This window comes from Drosophila sechellia, chromosome X (assembly GCF_004382195.2).
Source record: "Drosophila sechellia strain sech25 chromosome X, ASM438219v1, whole genome shotgun sequence".
In the NCBI taxonomy this organism is placed as follows: Eukaryota; Metazoa; Arthropoda; class Insecta; order Diptera; family Drosophilidae; genus Drosophila; species Drosophila sechellia.
Window position 1 is genome coordinate 10,895,236 of NC_045954.1, and position 17,445 is coordinate 10,912,680.

The window sequence follows — 17,445 nt, forward strand, 5'->3', positions numbered from 1 at the left end:
GCTACTGGGTGGTTACTGGCGTCCTAAATGAGAAGATCGGTCGTCCGCTTTAAATTGTTGTGCTCAAATTTATATTTGTTGCTCTTTCGCATTTTTGTTTGTTTTGTTTATTAATTATAAATACATTTAATAAAAAAAAACCTAAATAATGTAACGCTTAGATGTTTAAAAGAAAGAAAAATATGTTGCATATACTCCGCATACGGTTAATGGGTGCGGGGCCAGGAGGTGGCCTCTGCCAAGTGGATGCTCCCGCTGCCGCTCCTACTCCAGCTGATCCCGATCCCGATCCTGATCCTGATCCCCTCCTGGCGCCGGCGTTAACGATTAACGATGACACAATGGCAGTACGTATGTGATCGATGGCGGCGATGGGTCGTCCGCTGCCCGCGCCGACTCCGACCCTCGAGGCCTATGGCTATGACTTGTCTGGCGGCAGGAGGCTGTGCCCCGCTGTGCTGTGCTCCTACGCCAGCTGTTCCTACGTCTGGTGGCGCTGCTCCACCTTCACGTCCACCACGACCGCGCTTTTTACCCACTCCTAGCACTTGCGCTTGGGCGTGCGCCGCTTGACACCGCAGTTGTCCACCTTCTTGCTGCCCTTGGCGATGGCCAGCAGCTTCACGAGCTTCTTGTGCGAATCGCCCACGATCCAGCCGTGCTTCTGGTACGACTCGTTCTCCTCGAAGTGTTTGCCCGGCGACGGTAACGCCTCCTCCGGCTCCAGTTCCGTTCGTTCGCCATCCCGCTGTTCGCTGCCAGCTCCAGCGCCGCGGGATTCACCGTCGGCGGCCTCCGTCTCGTCGTCCAGGCGTCCGAACTCATCGTCGCTGGAGCTGCTCCAGTAGTACAGCTGCTTCTCGCTGGCTGGCCGCTTTCTGCGCGCCGGCGACTGGCGGCTGGTCTGCGATTTTCGCTTGGCCTTCAGATTCTTATTGCTGCTGCTGCTGTTGTTGTTGTTATTGGTGGTGCTGGTGGTGGTGGCGACGGAGCTGCTCCGCGGATGCGGTGCCGGCGGCGGTGGCTGCTGCTGATTGCCGTGCTGCCGCACCTTGTTCCTCTCCCTTTGCGCTTCCGGTGCAGCTGCAGGCAGTGATGGTAGTGCTGGTGGCGGTGGTGTTGGCGCTATTGGTTCCTTCTCCGGTTCAGTGGCCTTCACCTTGGGCTGCTGCCTGGAGCTGCGAGTCCTGGCTGGTGGCTCAACTTCCACCTCCGACTGCTCCTCCTCCTCTTCCTCATCCTCCCTACTTTCCTGCACCCTTGACTTCTCATTGGATCGCTTTTTGCGATTGTTTGTCGTCTTGGTTGCTGGAGCTTTGCTCTTGGCCGCTGCTTTGGACTTTCCCCTGGCAGGCGGAGTTAGCACTTCTGGCGCAGGCGCTGGCGGTGCCTGGACAACAGGAGGCACATGTGCTGGTGCTGGCGGCGGTGGCTGGTTTCGTTGCCTGGCACGTGGTTTTGGTTGCTCCGGCTCGGCAGGTGCTGGCTTCTTTTCGCTGGCGCGATTCTTTCGTTTACCTGCAGTAGCCTGTGGCGTCTGGGCTTTCTTGCTGGCCACTGGCGGAGCAACTGGCTCCGGCTGGGTGTTCGCCTCGCTGGTCTTGCGCTTGCGCTTCTGTTCCTGCTGCTCCTTCTGCTCGATCAGGGCTATGATGTCCTTGGTGGACAAGAACTCCTCGTACTCATCGGAGCTCCAAGTCTCCACCAATTTCTTGGGTCGATTGGTGGCACAGCGACGCTTGGACTTGCGCTGTCCCTCGTCGATCAGCTGCTCGATCTCTTCGTGACTCATGCCCAGTTCGGACTGCAGCTTGCTTAAATCCTTGCGTGGCTTGCGATTGGACGAGGAAGAAGCAGAGGCAACGGCTTCCACCTTGGATTTCCCCTTTGTCTTGGTCGGTGCGGATTTGTTGGCTGCCTTCTTGGCCGTGTTGACCGTGGAGTTCTTCGGCTTCCTGCCCGGTGGTAATGCACTGGGTGCTGGCATGGCCGCCGGCGCTGCCGGTGCTGCTGGCGCCGCCATGGGCTCCACCTGATGATGGTGGTGGTGATGATGGTGCTGATGATGCTGCTGCTGCTGCTGCTGATGATGATGCTGCTGCTGATGATGGTGGTGGTGGTGTGGCTGCATCTGCTGCTGTTGCTGCTGCTGCGGATGATGCCGATCCCAACCCTCTTGCACCATCGTGGGTGGAGCCTCCATTTCCGTTGACTTGCCCGCTGCGCTACCGCCACGCAGCTCATCGAAGATCTGGTCCAGATTCGCTTGGTTCTTGGGCAACGCCTTAATCTTAGCCATCCCGGGCACCACACTGGGACCCGGAAGCAGTGCCGCCGATGGAGCCATCACTGGCGCCGCCTTGGCACTGCTGGCATGCTTGAATATCCGTCCCATGATCAGTGACTTGTTCTCGAAAGTTTTGGCCGTGGCGCGACTGGAACTGCTGCTGCTACTCCGACATCCCGTTCGGCTGTTATCCGCCGACGAGGATGAGGAGGATGATGAACTGGACGTGGAAACGGCACGTCCTCCTGCCTGCGGTTGAGTCACTCGCCCGGCGGCTACGACTCCACCTCTGACCTCCGGTTCTGGCTCCGGATCCACATCGCCATCGCAGCTCAGGGTTCCGAAGTCGTAGTCATCTCGATCCGAGTAGCTGGCCGTCGAGACGCTGTTGTTGTCCTGCTCCTGCAGCAGATTCACGCACGTCTTGGGCTTCTGGAACGTTATGGGCGCCTTCTCCTCCAGTCCAATGTTCTTGAACGGCCGGTCGGGTATGATAATCCTACCGGATGCCGGTGGCAACGTGGCCGAGCTGGCCACACCCGCCGCCGCCTTGATAATGGACGCATGCATGATGGTCTTCGAGGATGTGGAACTCTGTTGCTGCTCCATCGGCCCCGTTGGCGTCACTGTGGGCGTGCCCGTGGGCGTGGGTGTTGGAGTCGGCGTCTGTTGATTCGCTGGCGGCAGTGATGTCACCGTTGGAGCCACCGGTGCAGGCGGCAAATGGGGCAAAAATTCGCCACCGGGCTTCTCACTACCCAGCGCAATGTCCGCCAATTCCGTTAGCTTGCAGACGCCACGACCCGACTTGGCCAGCTCCAGCATGTCCATCTGCAGATTCACGTTCTCATAGCCCTTCATCGCGGCCTTCGTCTTGAAGCGGGACGTCGTGGTGGCCGAAAACTGCGACACAGCCGAGTAGCTGGGCGAGAGCCGATTGTGGTTGCTGCATGGAGGGGGATTCAAGGATGAATGATATGTGCTATGCAACTATGCTATATGCAACTATGGTAACTCACGTGGGCGTGGTGGTAGGGGTGACTGCTGGCGGGTTCCGGAACAGCTGCTGAATGACCGGCTGGTGGCACACGTTAGCCGCTGGCTGAGCAGCAGCAGGGACTGGCGCGGCAGCAGTTGCCTCGGCGGGTGGCGGCGGCGAGGGTGATGGCGATGGCGATGCCGGCGGTGGCAGGGAAAGCGATGGAGATGCGGGCGGAGGAAGCGATGGCGATGGTGAGGCCGGTGGCGGCAGCGAGGACGAGCGAGATGGCGATGGCGATGCTGGAGGCGGCGGTGGTTGCTTTCTGCCTGCCGTCACGATCACCGATGTGGTGGCTGGACCGGCGCCACCGCCGGGATGCGGACGTGGCGTCTCCGCGCTTTTCAGTATATTGCAGCACTCGTAGAAGAGACGCTCGTCGGGATTGAGATTGAGACGAGAGGCGGTCGGAGCTGTGGGACTGTGCTGGTTGTCGTGCAGTCGCAGACTTGCCTCAGTGATGACATGATGCACTTGCTCTTGCTGCTGCTGATGCTGCTGCTGCTGCAGCTGTTGTTGCTGATGGCGATGCTCCTGCTCCCTTTGCAGCTGCATCCTCTCCTGCTCCTGGACCCTCTGCAGCTCCCGCTCGCGCTCCCGCTCCCTCTCCTGATGGGCCATCTGAGTGGGCACCATGAGCACCGAGGCTCGCATCTGCTGCTGAGCTGCCGCCGGCTGCTCCTCCTGCTGCTGCTGCAGCAACGTCTCCGCTTGGCGTTCCCTCTTGTTTTCCAGATCGTGCGCATCCTGCGGACTAGACGGCGCCGTCTGCGACTGCAGGTACTCCTGTGCGGACACCTTGGACACGTGGGCCAGGGTCATGTTGTGCTTGGACAGCGAGGTGGCGGTGAAGAAGCTTTTGCCGCACAGCTTGCAACCGAACTTCTCGGCATCCAGTTCGCTGCGCTGCGTCCGTTTCTTGGGACGCCGCGTGAGTAGGACACTTCTACGCCTCCTTCTCCGGCGGCCGCGTCCGCCACGTCCCAGATCCTGCGAGTAGCTCGTGTACACGCTCATCTCATCGTCCAGATCCATGTCCATCACCTCGGTGTTTGTGTTGTCGTCGCACATGGAACCAAAGTTCGAGTGCTCATCGTTTAGATTCGGAGCACTGCGCACACTCATCGACGTGGGCGGGCGATAGTATTTGTCCTGGTCCTGATCCTGATCCTGGTCGGGATCACCTTCGCCATCGAACTCGTCGTGGGCAAACTCAAAGTCCTCGTTGGTGGTGGCCGACATGATCTTCTCGTTGACGTTCTTTGCAATCTCCGTAAGGTAGTTGTCATCCTCCTCGGGATTCTCGTTTGTTGTCGGCGTCGCTGACTGGTCCTTGGGCGCCGCCTTGTGCTCCGCCTGCTCCTTGTGTATATTCTTGTTGAGCCGCGGATCCCGACTGAAGGTGGCCGCCGGTGGCAACTGCTCCTGTTTATCCAGCTTACTCTGCTGCTGCCTCGTCAGTTGTTGCTCCCTGGCGACGGCGCTGCTCAGGATGCTGGGCCGCAGGATGGAACTAACGGGCAGCTGGGCCTGATTGTTTCCGCCTGCCGGCTGCGCCTCCTTGGCCTCCCTGGCCTCCTTGGCCAGCAGCTGCTTCTCGATGCCAATGGAGAAGGACTCTAGCGAGGATTTGAGCAGACTGATATTCTCATTGGTGGCCTTGCCAACGCCACCAACACCACCAGCCTTTCCCCTTCGATAGTAGCAACTCTGGCGACGCTTCGGCCTGCCGCGCACGGGCGGATTGGCTGGTGACTCCGCCACGGTGTCGACCACCTCCTTCTTCGCCAGCTTCGCGGCAGCCGCGGATGGTCCTAGGGCTGCATTCCGCTTGGTGCTGGGCATCAGCAGCATTCCGGTGAGCAGCAAATCCTCGCTCTTCTCGTACGCCAGATTCTCCAGCTTCTTGAGGTTATCCCTGCGTGCATTGTCGATCTTAAAGCTTTCCAGCAATTGATCGGCCACAATGGCGGCCAGTTCGTTCTTTCGCCGACGACGTTGCTTCTTTTTGGCGGGCAGCTCCTCGTCCTCCTTGACGGGCGGCGCTTCCTCAGCTGGCGTCGCTGCCGTTGGTATCGGCTGCTCCGATTGGGCGAGACTGTGGAAGCCCGACGACGTGTTGTTGTTCAGATTGCTGCTGTGCTCCTCCATCAGGGAGCTGCAGTTCGTCTCGGCCATGGTGGTGGGCGGTGGAGTCGCTGTACGTGTTGGTAGTGGCAGCACGGCGGGCGCCACCGAGATGACGGACACGGGCACTGGTGCCGGAACAGACGTCTCCGGCAGCGGCAGGCTCACGGGCACAGGATCCGGCGATTCCGGAGACTCCGCTACCGGAGTAGCTGCCGGAATGGTCGTTGAATTGGTGGCCGGCATTACAGTTTCCGCCTTCTTATCCCTGAGACTCATTATTGGACCTTGAACCTGAACGGGAAGCTGGGGCTCGACGACAGCGGGCTTGGGAGCTGGGATTGGATCTGGCAGCGATGGCATCTCTTCCTTCGCATCGCCATTCACCGGCAGCGGGATGCACTGCTGCAAGGATGCCGCCGGCAGAGTTTCCTCCAAGGCGAGCAGGGCGGAGCGACAGTCGATGGTTCGCGAGCGCATGGAACGCTTCTTGGGCGTCAGATTCTTGACAGGCACAGTCTGCGGAGCAGGTGTCACTGGCACCAGAGCAACAGGAGGAGCAACAATAGCTGGAATAGCATTGACAGTTTGGGATTTGTCCAGGGCAGCGGAGGAGAGCACTTCCCCGCAGGCTTGCAACGGCATGATGCAGTTGCTCGACTTGGGAGGCGTTTCCTCCAGCTTTTCCTTCTCCCTCTCCCTTTCGCGTTCCCTCTCTCTTTCCTTTTCCTTCTTGGCCTGCTGCTCCTCCTCATCGTCGTCCGGAAAACTCGCCTGGACAGCCATGATGACCGAGTTGATGGCATCGTCGATATGATTGTTGACCACCTCATCCATGCGAGGACACGCCTTGGCCTGTCCCTTTCCGTGTTCCTTTTTGGAGTTGCCCGTTCCCTCAGTGGAGCGCTTCTTGCCACCCGAACTCTTCACGGGATGAACGGGCGCTGCAACCGTTGCGGAAACCGACACTGCTGGTGGACCACTGGAGGGCACCACCACGCCAGTGCCGGGATTGCGCACCTGTGGAATCTTGAGCAGATCCAGGTTGGAGTAATAGTGCGAAGCCAGCGGTGTAGGCACTCCTGGCACTCCCGGCATGGGCAGCTGGCAGCTCACTGGAGCACCACCAACTGGTGTAGGAAGCGGTGCACCACCTGGCTGCGATTGCGGCGCCAGCGCATTTGCATTCGTCACCAAGGGCAGTGGCACCAGTGGCATTGGCAACTCCTGCTGCATCCTTGGCGGCGGCACCGGTGACGGTTTCCTGCTCGACTTCTTCGACAGATCCAGCGGCTCCATTTCCATGTCCAGGCCGATCAGATTCCGGGCCTCGAAGCCACAGATCGTCTGCCGCCTGGCGGGCATACCGCCAGCACGATGATGCGGCAGTCCGACGAGTCCCGGGTCACCCGTGGTGCCGGATATCAATGGCTTGTGGAGCACTCCGCGCTGACTGGTCAGATTGAGGGGCTGATGATCCGCCATCACGAACATTGCTGTGGGCGCGGGATTGGGATTGGGATTGGAATTCGCTGGCGCTTGCAGTTGGGGCATATACAGCTTGGGCAGCATGTTAACATTCACAGGCACTGGCATTCCCTGCATGCCCAAAGGCATTGCCACGGGCACGGGCACAGGCATGGGCACAGGCACGAGAGGAACTGCGACGGGAACGGGCGGCGCTGGATTCGCAGTCGGCACTGGCAGCGTCGCTTCCAGTGGGGGATACTGTTTGAGGGCGGCCAACGAAGCTGGTGGCTTCGGTGGTGGGGCACCCATCTGTTTAGCCGCCGCCTTGGTGGGCGTTCGTCTCGTCGGTGGATGAACCAAAGCGGTGGCAACTGGCGGCGGAGCAGGTGCAGCGACGGGCAGAGGAACAAGTCCAGCGACAGGCAGAGGAGCTGCTGTCGCAACTGGTGGTGGAGGAACTGGCGCAGGCACTACTGGCACTGCCACTGGCATGCTGGCAAATATGGGAGGCTGCAGCGCTGGAGGAACAGGAGCGGCATTCAGAGTGGCTGGAGCAAGGGCAGGCGGTGGAAGTGCAGGTGGTATGGCAACTACTTCCGGCAGCTCCACTGCTGGAGCTTTCCGCACCTGGATCGACTCCGCCACGGCCTCTGGTGTGGTATCCACCTTGATTATGCGCCGTGACACCGCCTTGCGTTTGGGCGTCTTTGGCTGCACTCGCTCCTTTTCGGCGACCACAGCGGCAGCAGGTGAGTGGTGGTCCACTGGTTTCGGTGTCTTGTCGTGCTTCTCAGCCGGCCTATCCTGCTGGAGTTTCTCCTTTTCCTTTTGCAGCGGCGCAGGCGGAGGCACTTGCTCCGTTTTGAGCTTCTCCTCCAGTTTGCCGGTGAGCATGGCTATGCAATCGCTAATCCTCTTGCTGCGCTTAACAGTCGAATTCGGCGTCGCCTGTCGATTGGCGGCGCAGAAGGGTGGAGCCACGGCTGCAGCAGCTGGCGGGGATTTGGTGGCCGGCGCTGGGGTAGTGGGCGGTGTGGGCATTAGCTGCTTACTAGGCGTGGGCGACGCGGGCTCTGATTCATGAGCGGAGGCGTTTGGAGCGGCTGCCTCCGGAAGAGTTTGAGGCAGCTCCAGACGCAGGGATGGCTTTTCCTCAGCGGGAGATCGTGACTTGGCAGTGACTGTCGGTGCGGGCGCTTTGGCCTCCACCTTGGCTGGCATTTTATCCGATTCGACTGATGCCGGCGGTTCTGGTGGGGATTTGACCTTCTCCAGCTTGGCCTTTTGCTGCTGCTGCTGTTCCTGCTTTTTATGCTGCTGCTTTTGTTGTTGCTGCTTCTGTTTGCGGCGACTGCGCTGCTGCTGGGCGGCGACAGCAGCGGCCGAGGAGCCGGTGGCCACCACAGATGAACGCGAACGCGATCTGGTGGTGCGCAGCAGGTGCTGATTGTAGATTCTCTTGGTGCTGCTGCGCTGCTGCTTGGATTTGGATTTCGACTTGACCAGCGACTTGGCCATGGACTTGGCCTTCGCCTTGTTCTTGGCCTTGCGCTTGGCCTTATTGTCCACGGGAAAGATCTTCTTGCAGATGCGCTTGGCGGGCAGGTTCTCCAGCATTTTCCGAATGGATTCAGCTGCAAATTGGATAATATTTAAAGTGTGCAAGGGAACTCGAAGACTCACAGCATACTCACCATCGCTGGGCCTTTGGCGTGGCGAGTTCTTCAACTTGGATGAACTGGACACGCTCTCCTCGCCCTCCGCCTCGCCATCGCCATCTACCTCGGCATCGCCATCGCCATCGCCCGTTCCCTCCTCCACTTCCACCTCCAGCTTTTCCTTCTTGCGCGCGGAGAGCTGCTTGAGCGGCTTCTTGGAGAAGGCACGTCGCTTCTTGGTGCCGCAGTAGTAGCGGTACTTGCGCTTCTTGGCCAGCGACCAGACATAGTCGCCAGAGCAGTCCAGCATGTGGCGATAGAGATCCATGAGGCCGCTGCACTTGCGACCGCACTTGGTGCAGCTGGAAGGAGCGGACGAGGTGGACGACAGCGTCGTGGTGGCAGCGGAGGAGGTGCAGGTGGAGTTGGACATCGAGGTGCGGGTGGCGGTGGACAGCAGCGTGGAGGCGGACGATGAGCTGGGCGAGCAGGACGACGATGAGGACGCATTGCCCGAACCCGAAGCCGGTGATGGTTGTTGCTGCTCCAGTGCCGATAGCGGAGTGGGTGTGGACACCTCGTATGATGAGCGCGACGAGGCCGACGATCTGGTCTCCTCCTCCGGTTGCACCTGCTCCTGCTTGGGCTGCTGCACTGTGGCGGCCGGCGCAATCTGCGGCCATCGGATGCAGTTGCTCTCGGCGGCAAATCGCCCCAGCGCCCGTTTCGGGATGAAGAGGTGGCGAAGCAGATTGCCGGCCAGCAGCTCGCGTCCCACGACCTCGTAGTGCGTGGCGTAGATGTGCGAGTGGCGGAAGGTCTTGTGCTCCTCCAGCGACTTGCGCTGGTCGAACTTGGCGCCGCAACAGATGCACAAATAGAGACGCGGCCGTGCCCACTCGCCGCTGAGCACGACGGCCTTTTGGTTCCTGCTATGCTCCCGCTGGTCCCGCTCCCGCTGTCGTTCCTGTTCGCTGCTGCCGCCTCTCGGCTGGAGCTGCAGCAGGGAGAGAAAACTCTCGTCGGCGAACGTTTGCGGCAGCAGATCGTCACCGGGATGCGAGTCCAGGCCCTCGTCCTCCTCCTCGTTCTCGCACTTGATGACCGCCTGCTCGTTCTGCTCGAGAATGATGTGCGGCAGCAGGCGGTGGTCCAGGATGAGATTTAGCTGATCCAGCAGGCGGCGCTGCTCCTGGTTCTGCTCCTCCGTCAATGAGAGCGAGAGATCGTGCTTCTGACGCATCGTCAGCTGCGTCCACATGTCCAACTTGGAGAGATCGCGCAGTCCCAGGTAGTTTGGCTGCTTCAGCTTCTTGACCAGCCGACCGCCCTCGTTGATCAGAGTGAACTTCTTTACGTAGTCCCATTTCCACTTCCAGCTGTGCTTCGTGTGCGGTCTCCGGCGGAATTTGGCCAGCGGTAGGAGTTCCCCCGTGCCACCAAATTGATCCGCGGTCAGCAGCGTGGGATAGGAGGCGCCGCCAGGTCCCAGCTGGCTGGGTCCGTGCAGCATAATGAGGTCTGACTTTTGGGATGCGGACGACGATGTGGATGACGTTGTGGACGTCGAAGACGAGGTGAACAACCGTCCGTCGAGGTGATTCTGCAGGTTGTGCCGCACATTAGAGATCACATCCTTGTAGAACTTGTCATCGAACACTGAGTTGGCGACGGAGGCGGAGGATGAGACGTAGGCCATGCTGGTTGGCAGCCGGAAGACTGCATCCGGATTGACAGACTCCTGCAGAGCCATGTTACCCGCTGCAGCGGTCTGCTGATGCGACTGCGACTGTTGATGCTGATTCTGTTGCTGTCGCTGCGCCGCCGCCCGACTGCTGCTCCGGGATTTGCTGCTGGGCGTGGCCAGGGGCGGCGGCTCCTCCTCCTTGCGCTGGTTTCGATTCCGATGGCTGGGCAGACGGTTCTGGGTAAGACCAAGGCGAAAGAGCACCGGCTCGTCGGCGCCCATCAGGCCCGGCTTGGGGGCATGGCCATCCTCCGGATGATGGAGCGAATGCTGCTGGCGCTGGTGTCCCAACAGGTGATCCGCGTCCTGGAACCGCAGGCGACACGGCTGGCAGCCGAAATACTTGTCCGCATGCTGCTCGCTGAGGTGCTGGAACAGTTGCTCCAGATGCTTGGCCGGCAGGCAGATCTGCGGGGGCGTGGCCTGGCGGCGATTGCCCTGCTGGCCACACCACTGGCAGCCGGGGAAGCCGCCGGCGGGATGGGAATTGGAGCTGGTGGAACGACCGCTGCAGCGTCTCTCCTGCCGCTCGGTGTGGAACTTGTCCACATGCTTGGCCTGCAGCTTGCCGGAGGCGAACTTCCTATCACAGTACAGACACAGAACCTTCGAGTGCGCGGCTCCACCCAGGTTTGCGGCCTCTTCCCGCTCGCGCTCGCGCTCCTTCTCCCGTTCTCGTTCCCGTTCCTCCGTCATCTGATGCAGCTTCTCCACCAAACGGGGCAGACGCTCCAGCGGCAGGCTGCAGATCAGCGAGAGCGGCTCCTGTTCCGCCTCCGACTGATCCTCGTGCGGTTCCACCTCTTCCTGTTCCGCGTCCACATCCTCCTCCTGCCGGGTCTGCCGTTTCTTGCGCGGATTGGATGCGGCAGCGACCGTGGCTGGTGCCGTTGCCGGTCCAATTGGATTCTTGCCGTTGACCTGCTCCTCCGAGAACTTGAAGCCACGGCGCAGGCCGAAGCGCGACATGGTCTTCATGTGGAGGCCACTGGGTCGTCCGTGGTTGCGTTGCACAAGTTAACTGCTTCGCCACTCCTGCAAGCAGTGCGGGGTGTGCGAACAACAATTTACTGCTGCACGCACACTGCTTCGTTCTTCCTTCTTTTTGTTGACAAATAAACCGCAAGAAGAAGCAGCGAAAAACAAAAACTACTCACACACACACACACACTCGCACGCACACCTGCTCAATTGGAAATTATACAATAAACATTTTCAACTCCTCGAATTGATCTCGCTCTGTTATCGAACTCTATTGTTTTGGCCAACAGCTATATATAGCATCACTCCACTGCACAAGACCACACTGTCCACTTTGGATATCCCGACTTGGTTTCTCCTGCGTATCGAAAATACGTTCCGTTTTGTTTCGTTCTCTTCGTTTTGTTCTATGTTTCGTTTCGTTGTATTGCACTTGTATTCCGGGATTTCACGGGATTGCTTTCCGTTTTGTTGTTTTGTTTCTTGTTTTTTTTTTCTTGTATTTTTTGTTCTTTTCGCTTCGATGCGGACCAGACCAGGAGCGCCAACGGATCCGTATCAGTGCATTGCATTTAAATTTAAGCACGGCATTGCAGCAGCTCGCCCACCAGTGTAGCCCATTCAATTTTCCCTGGCCGTTCTTTCCACCCTAACAACTGCGTTAGGAGGTATCTAACGTTTAGCCCAAATCGATGCGTGCGTACGGCGCAGAGGGGGCGGCGGCGCGGGCGAAGGGGGCGCGGCACGGCAGCAGGACAACGACGACAACGACAACGATACTTTGTGGGAAACGTACTCGGAATCGGAATCGGAATCGTACTCGTACTCGTTCTCTTTCCCGTTCTGATGCTAGCGATATTGGGTAAACGATTTTTCGGCGACGGCGGCGGCATTATCAGCCATCGAATTGTGCTATATAAACAGCAAATTCGATTTCACTGTCCTACCAGCGCTCGTGTGTGTATATATTTGGTTCGTTCGCACACGCACACATAGCACACACAGCAGCAGCAGGAGCGACCGAAATGTTAAATGTGTGTGTTTTTCTACTCTTTTTTTTCTTATGGGAAATCGAAATCGCGTCAAAATGGTCGGGTTTGCCAGTGTGTACACACTTGTACCCACTGGCGAGGAAGGTACTCGAACTATCGATAGTTGCGTCTCTAGCAGCGATACTTTGACATTGTTCTACGTGAATTACTTAGAAAAACTTGTGATTTTATCAATTACTTATGGGCGGTCTGCATTCCAAATAGTTTTTGTTACTAATAAATCTGTTAGCAGCTTTCGTTCCAATCAGAGCTGGTATATATCGCACAATTAACAGACAGCTGATTTTTCCCATCACTAGGTTCTTTGAAAACCTATTTACAAAAAAATACTTTCCGGATATCAATTGAAAAACATGACATGCGATTTTAGATTTATTTTTATATAAAATTTTTGCTTTACAGGCTAATTGGCATATGATATTGTCCAATAAAGATTAGTTGCTTTCTTATCAGAAAGAGTATATATCGAAATAAAAAAACCGATTGAAAGAGCAGCACAATTTGACTACTCGATAGGTAAATGGCCCCATCGATAGATCATATTCGATTGTGGACAGGGTTGCCAACACAACCCACCGCTGGCTTGTTTTTGACGAGTCATTTTCGTCGCCTCGCAGAAAACGCAAACTAATAAAACGAAACTCACTGCTGAACGAAAAGAATGCCGTACAACATGGACGTACTGATGCCGGAGAAGGTGCGTAGTTGCCTGGCTGCGCCGCCTGGCCAGCGTACTAATCGCCTCATTTCCTTTTACTCTTTTTCCACCAGGACGAGCTCTCCGACTTGAAGCCGAAAGATGCGCACAGTTCCCTGGACGAACTGGACATGGAGGATCTCTACGTGCGCTACAAGGTGAGTCGTCCACTGGTCTTCCATTCGATCAACCAACTAAGCGGCCATTGCGTTGTAGAAACTGCAAAAGACACTGGAGTTCATTGAGGTGCAGGAGGAGTACATCAAGGACGAGCAACGGAACCTGAAGAAGGAGTATCTGCACGCCCAGGAGGAGGTGAAGCGCATCCAGTCGGTGCCGCTGGTGATTGGCCAGTTCCTGGAGGCCGTCGATCAGAACACGGGCATTGTGGGCTCCACCACCGGCTCCAATTACTATGTGCGCATCCTGTCCACCATCGATCGCGAGCTGCTGAAGCCCTCCGCCTCGGTGGCCCTGCACAAGCACAGCAACGCGCTGGTGGACGTGCTGCCGCCAGAGGCGGATAGCTCCATTTCTATGCTCCAGCCGGATGAGAAGCCCGACGTTAGCTATGCGGACATTGGTGGCATGGACATGCAGAAGCAGGAGATCCGCGAGGCAGTCGAACTGCCGTTGACCCACTTCGAGCTGTACAAGCAGATTGGCATCGATCCGCCGCGCGGCGTGCTTATGTACGGTCCGCCCGGTTGCGGCAAGACCATGTTGGCCAAGGCGGTTGCTCATCATACGACGGCGTCGTTCATACGTGTCGTCGGCTCGGAGTTCGTGCAGAAGTACCTCGGCGAGGGACCGCGCATGGTGCGCGACGTTTTCAGGCTGGCCAAAGAGAACGCGCCGGCCATCATCTTCATTGACGAGATCGATGCGATTGCCACGAAGCGTTTCGATGCGCAGACTGGCGCCGATCGCGAGGTGCAGCGCATTCTGCTCGAGCTGCTCAACCAGATGGACGGGTTCGATCAGACCACGAACGTTAAGGTGATCATGGCCACCAACAGGGCGGACACACTCGATCCGGCATTGCTGCGACCTGGTCGATTGGATCGTAAGATTGAGTTCCCGCTGCCCGATCGCCGGCAGAAGCGACTCGTCTTCTCCACCATCACCTCGAAGATGAACCTCAGCGAGGACGTCGATTTGGAGGAGTTTGTGGCCAGGCCGGACAAGATCTCCGGTGCCGATATCAACGCCATTTGCCAGGAGGCGGGCATGCACGCGGTGCGTGAGAATCGCTACATCGTTTTGGCCAAGGACTTCGAGAAGGGCTACAAGAACAACATCAAGAAGGACGAGCAGGAGCACGAGTTCTACAAATAGATTATATTAAGTCACACACACTACACCCGCCCCATTTTTTCCCCACACACTAAACTCTTCTTTGTACGCATAGAGTTATATCATTAATAAAAAACAATTATCAAAGTGGCAAGCGATCCCAAATCCCAAACGAACAGTGGACAAAGCATTCCATTTACGGCAACAACAAACTAGACAAAATATATATATATTTGATTCGTTCAAAAGAGATGCAAACAAGGAGCATTGGAAGGATAGTCTGGGATAGGCGGCTGGCTTACTTCATCAGGGAATTGACCACGGCGTTCACATTGATGGCCTTCAGGTCGGCATACGTCTGACCCGTGCCCACGAACACAATTGGCTGGCCGGTGATGTAGGTCATGGAGATGGCGGCGCCCACCTTGTCGTCGATGGTATCGAATTTGGTCAACACTATGCCGTCGATGATGTGCGGGTTCTCGTTGGATGAGTAGTCGGCCAGCGACTGATTGAACTTGACCAGCTGGTCGACGGCTTCGTTGCCCACCAGTGCCTCGCCCACGAATAGCACCAGATCCGGATTGTTCACCTTGATCAGCTTGGACAGCGAACGCATCAGCGGCTCGTTGTCCTGCATGCGTCCTGCGGTGTCCACCAGCACCACATCCACTCGCGTATCGTGGGCAAACTTGATGGCCTCCATGGCAATGCCGGCGGCATCCTTGCCATAACCCTTCTCGTACAGCTGCACCATGCTGCGTCCATCGTGCTTGGCCGCCGGATGCAGTGCGTTCAGATGGCGTGTGTGTGTGCGCAACTGCTCGACGGCACCGGCGCGGAACGTATCGCAGGCGGCGATCAGAACGTTGAAATCGTTCTCGATCAGCCAGAAGCAGATCTTGGCCAGATTGGTGGACTTGCCGACGCCATTGACGCCGCAGAAGATGATCGTGTACGGGCGGCCGTTGCGCTTCGATTCGAGCGCATCGCGTATGATGTCGATGCGCCGTTTGGGCGAGAGAATCCTCACCAGCGATTCCGTGAGCGCCTCCTTCACCTGGTTGGCGATGCTGTCGAATGTGCCCATTTGCTTGCCATCCAAACTGGCGGCCACCGAGTCGCACAGCTTGGCCGCTATCTCAGAGGCCACGTTCTTCGATATCAGATGGTCGCGCATCTTCTCCAGCGCCGGCTGCAGATCCGCCAGCGACATGGTCTTGGCGCCCACAATGCCCTTGAAGTAGGATAGCAGGCCACCGCGTTTGCCCTTCTTCGACTGCACCTGCTCCTCGGCCTCCCCCTCAGAGGATGCGTCCTCGTTGTCATCCTCGTCCGCGCTCTCCACATCCAAGTCCGGGATGACGCCCTGCATTGTGCCCACCAGCTGCGAGTGTGGAAAATAATAATGATTTCGTGATTTCACTTCGGGGAAAGTGAAAGTTACTACTCACCTCGCTGTTGATGTTCTGGTACTGCACATCATCGGGCGAATCCTTGGAGCGATCGAGCATGACGGCATCCTTGGAATTGTCGCTCAGATCCCAGACGCGTGGCTTCTTGCCGGCCTTCTCGGGCTTGCTAGACTTGGAATCATTGGGCGAGGTCTTCTTGGTGGGCTGGAGCTTCTCGCGCAGCTTGCGCCGTTTCTCCATGATGATCTTGTCCATGGAGGAGGCCGTCGCTGGCGACGACGGCTGTGATTTGGACGGCGGCGGGGTTTCCTGGATGTTCACCCGCTTCTCCACCGGCTTCTTGTCGTCCTGTATCATAGAGGCGACGGTCTTCTTCGATTTCTGTGACTCGTTGTAGGAGCGCATGGTTTTGGGAGCTTTCACTTGCTTGGCGGACGCCTCCTCCGCGGCGCTGAGCACGCGCCGATACTCGCGATCGAAGTCATAGTCATCGCCCAGACGTATGTCGCCGTACTTCTCCTTGAAGGCCGCCTGCATGTCGGTCAGGAATCCATCTAGGTAGTTCAGTTTGATCACCTTCTGGAAAATGGCCGCATAGACCAGGTCCAGTTCGTTGTCCAGCTTAAACTGCACGGCCAGGTGGTCCTCCTCGTAGTACTTGGCCTCTGTGTTGCGCTCCTGCAGCCGCACAAAACCACATTAGTGTCCATTGGTGCAGTCACAACAAAATCCATCCATTCACTTACCTCCAGAATGACGCCACGTATCAGGTTGTTGATGCAGGAGGCGAAGTTGCTACCGGACACGTTCGAGTGCCACAGCACCACGCCGCCCTTGGTGAATATCACCACAAAGTCCAACATTTTAGCTACGCTTCCGATCCGTCACTTTCAACAACGACGCAGTCTACTCGCATTGCATTTGCATCAAATCAAAAGTTGCCACACGTTCCACGTCACTTGCCTAGCGATGGCAGCGCGCTCGATAGATACGCGCGTTATCGATATCGAAAGCTGTCACTTTTGGAAGTTGAAAAACCGTTAAATACAAATAATTCAATTTGAAAAATCAAATAAGCAAAATTAATTACACTAGAAGTGTAATAAAATAAAGTAGTTCCAAGGTTACTTATACATTTTTAATGTATATCAGCAGTTAGGGGATTCCCTGTTTTTTTCCCATTCGAAAGAAAATAAAAAAAGTCGTTTGCTTTTGCTTTACACATCTTTAATGTTAAATTTAGTTGTGTATGTTCTCGCTTCATTACAATATAATTTATTATTTATATTTAATAATACATTATTAGAGTCCAAGTCCTAACACTTTCATTATTTATACCGCATAATATCGAAGCACTCATTCAGTTGGTTTTGCCATATTAACATTGTTTTAAAAACTCGCATTTGGTGGATTAAAAAATGGGTTATCATTATCATTCGCCTGCCTTGTGTTTTGTTTAGTGTTTTCATTTTTAAAGTGCTCTGAGGAAATGCCATAACAAAATGATTAAACGTCTTGATTGGATAAATACTTTAGGAGAAGCACGTGAGTATGTTTCGTTCACATTTTCGATTTAGTTTTAGTTTAGTGTGTTTATATTCTCTTTTTTCTTTTCTTGTTAAGGCTAAGATACTAAGTTCTCCGCTATTTGGGACAGATTTGTGTGTGTGTGTTTT

General features: G+C 56.6%; 3 protein-coding genes across 3 annotated transcripts; 1 reads left to right on the top strand and 2 right to left on the bottom strand.

Moving 5' to 3' along the window:
* Positions 1-43: 43 nt before the first annotated feature.
* On the bottom strand, positions 44-12,347 carry LOC116802333. Its single transcript, XM_032726614.1, has 3 exons — positions 8,618-12,347; positions 3,307-8,557; positions 44-3,233 (listed from the first exon to the last, which is right to left on the bottom strand). Exons 1-3 carry the CDS (start codon positions 11,304-11,306, stop codon positions 542-544), a joined length of 10,632 nt encoding a protein of 3,543 aa, XP_032582505.1. The 5' UTR covers positions 11,307-12,347; the 3' UTR covers positions 44-541.
* Positions 12,348-12,928: 581 nt separating this feature from the next.
* Positions 12,929-14,501, top strand: LOC6617627 (26S proteasome regulatory subunit 6B). The gene is made up of 3 exons (XM_032724976.1): positions 12,929-13,058; positions 13,133-13,216; positions 13,275-14,501. Exons 1-3 carry the CDS (start codon positions 13,023-13,025, stop codon positions 14,394-14,396), a joined length of 1,242 nt encoding a protein of 413 aa, XP_032580867.1. The 5' UTR covers positions 12,929-13,022; the 3' UTR covers positions 14,397-14,501.
* A 66-nt stretch (positions 14,502-14,567) lies between these two features.
* Positions 14,568-16,732, bottom strand: LOC6617628 (signal recognition particle receptor subunit alpha homolog). Its single transcript, XM_032724975.1, has 3 exons — positions 16,516-16,732; positions 15,809-16,447; positions 14,568-15,741 (listed from the first exon to the last, which is right to left on the bottom strand). Exons 1-3 carry the CDS (start codon positions 16,630-16,632, stop codon positions 14,653-14,655), a joined length of 1,845 nt encoding a protein of 614 aa, XP_032580866.1. The 5' UTR covers positions 16,633-16,732; the 3' UTR covers positions 14,568-14,652.
* Positions 16,733-17,445: the final 713 nt, after the last annotated feature.

Excerpts from the sequence above, each read along its gene's own strand:
- LOC116802333 (XM_032726614.1), bottom strand. The coding sequence starts at position 11,306 with ATGAAGACCATGTCGCGCTTCGGCCTGCGCCGTGGCTTCAAGTTCTCG. Across the intron at positions 8,558-8,617 it reads ACGCCAAAGGCCCAGCGATG|CTGAATCCATTCGGAAAATG; the intron begins GTGAGTATGCTG and ends TCCAATTTGCAG. Across the intron at positions 3,234-3,306 it reads ACCCCTACCACCACGCCCAC|CAACCACAATCGGCTCTCGC; the intron begins GTGAGTTACCAT and ends CCCTCCATGCAG.
- LOC6617627 (XM_032724976.1), top strand. The coding sequence starts at position 13,023 with ATGCCGTACAACATGGACGTACTGATGCCGGAGAAG. Across the intron at positions 13,059-13,132 it reads ACGTACTGATGCCGGAGAAG|GACGAGCTCTCCGACTTGAA; the intron begins GTGCGTAGTTGC and ends TTTTTCCACCAG. Across the intron at positions 13,217-13,274 it reads ATCTCTACGTGCGCTACAAG|AAACTGCAAAAGACACTGGA; the intron begins GTGAGTCGTCCA and ends ATTGCGTTGTAG.
- LOC6617628 (XM_032724975.1), bottom strand. The coding sequence starts at position 16,632 with ATGTTGGACTTTGTGGTGATATTCACCAAGGGCGGCGTGGTGCTGTGG. Across the intron at positions 16,448-16,515 it reads TACGTGGCGTCATTCTGGAG|GAGCGCAACACAGAGGCCAA; the intron begins GTAAGTGAATGG and ends GTGCGGCTGCAG. Across the intron at positions 15,742-15,808 it reads ACCAGAACATCAACAGCGAG|CTGGTGGGCACAATGCAGGG; the intron begins GTGAGTAGTAAC and ends CCACACTCGCAG.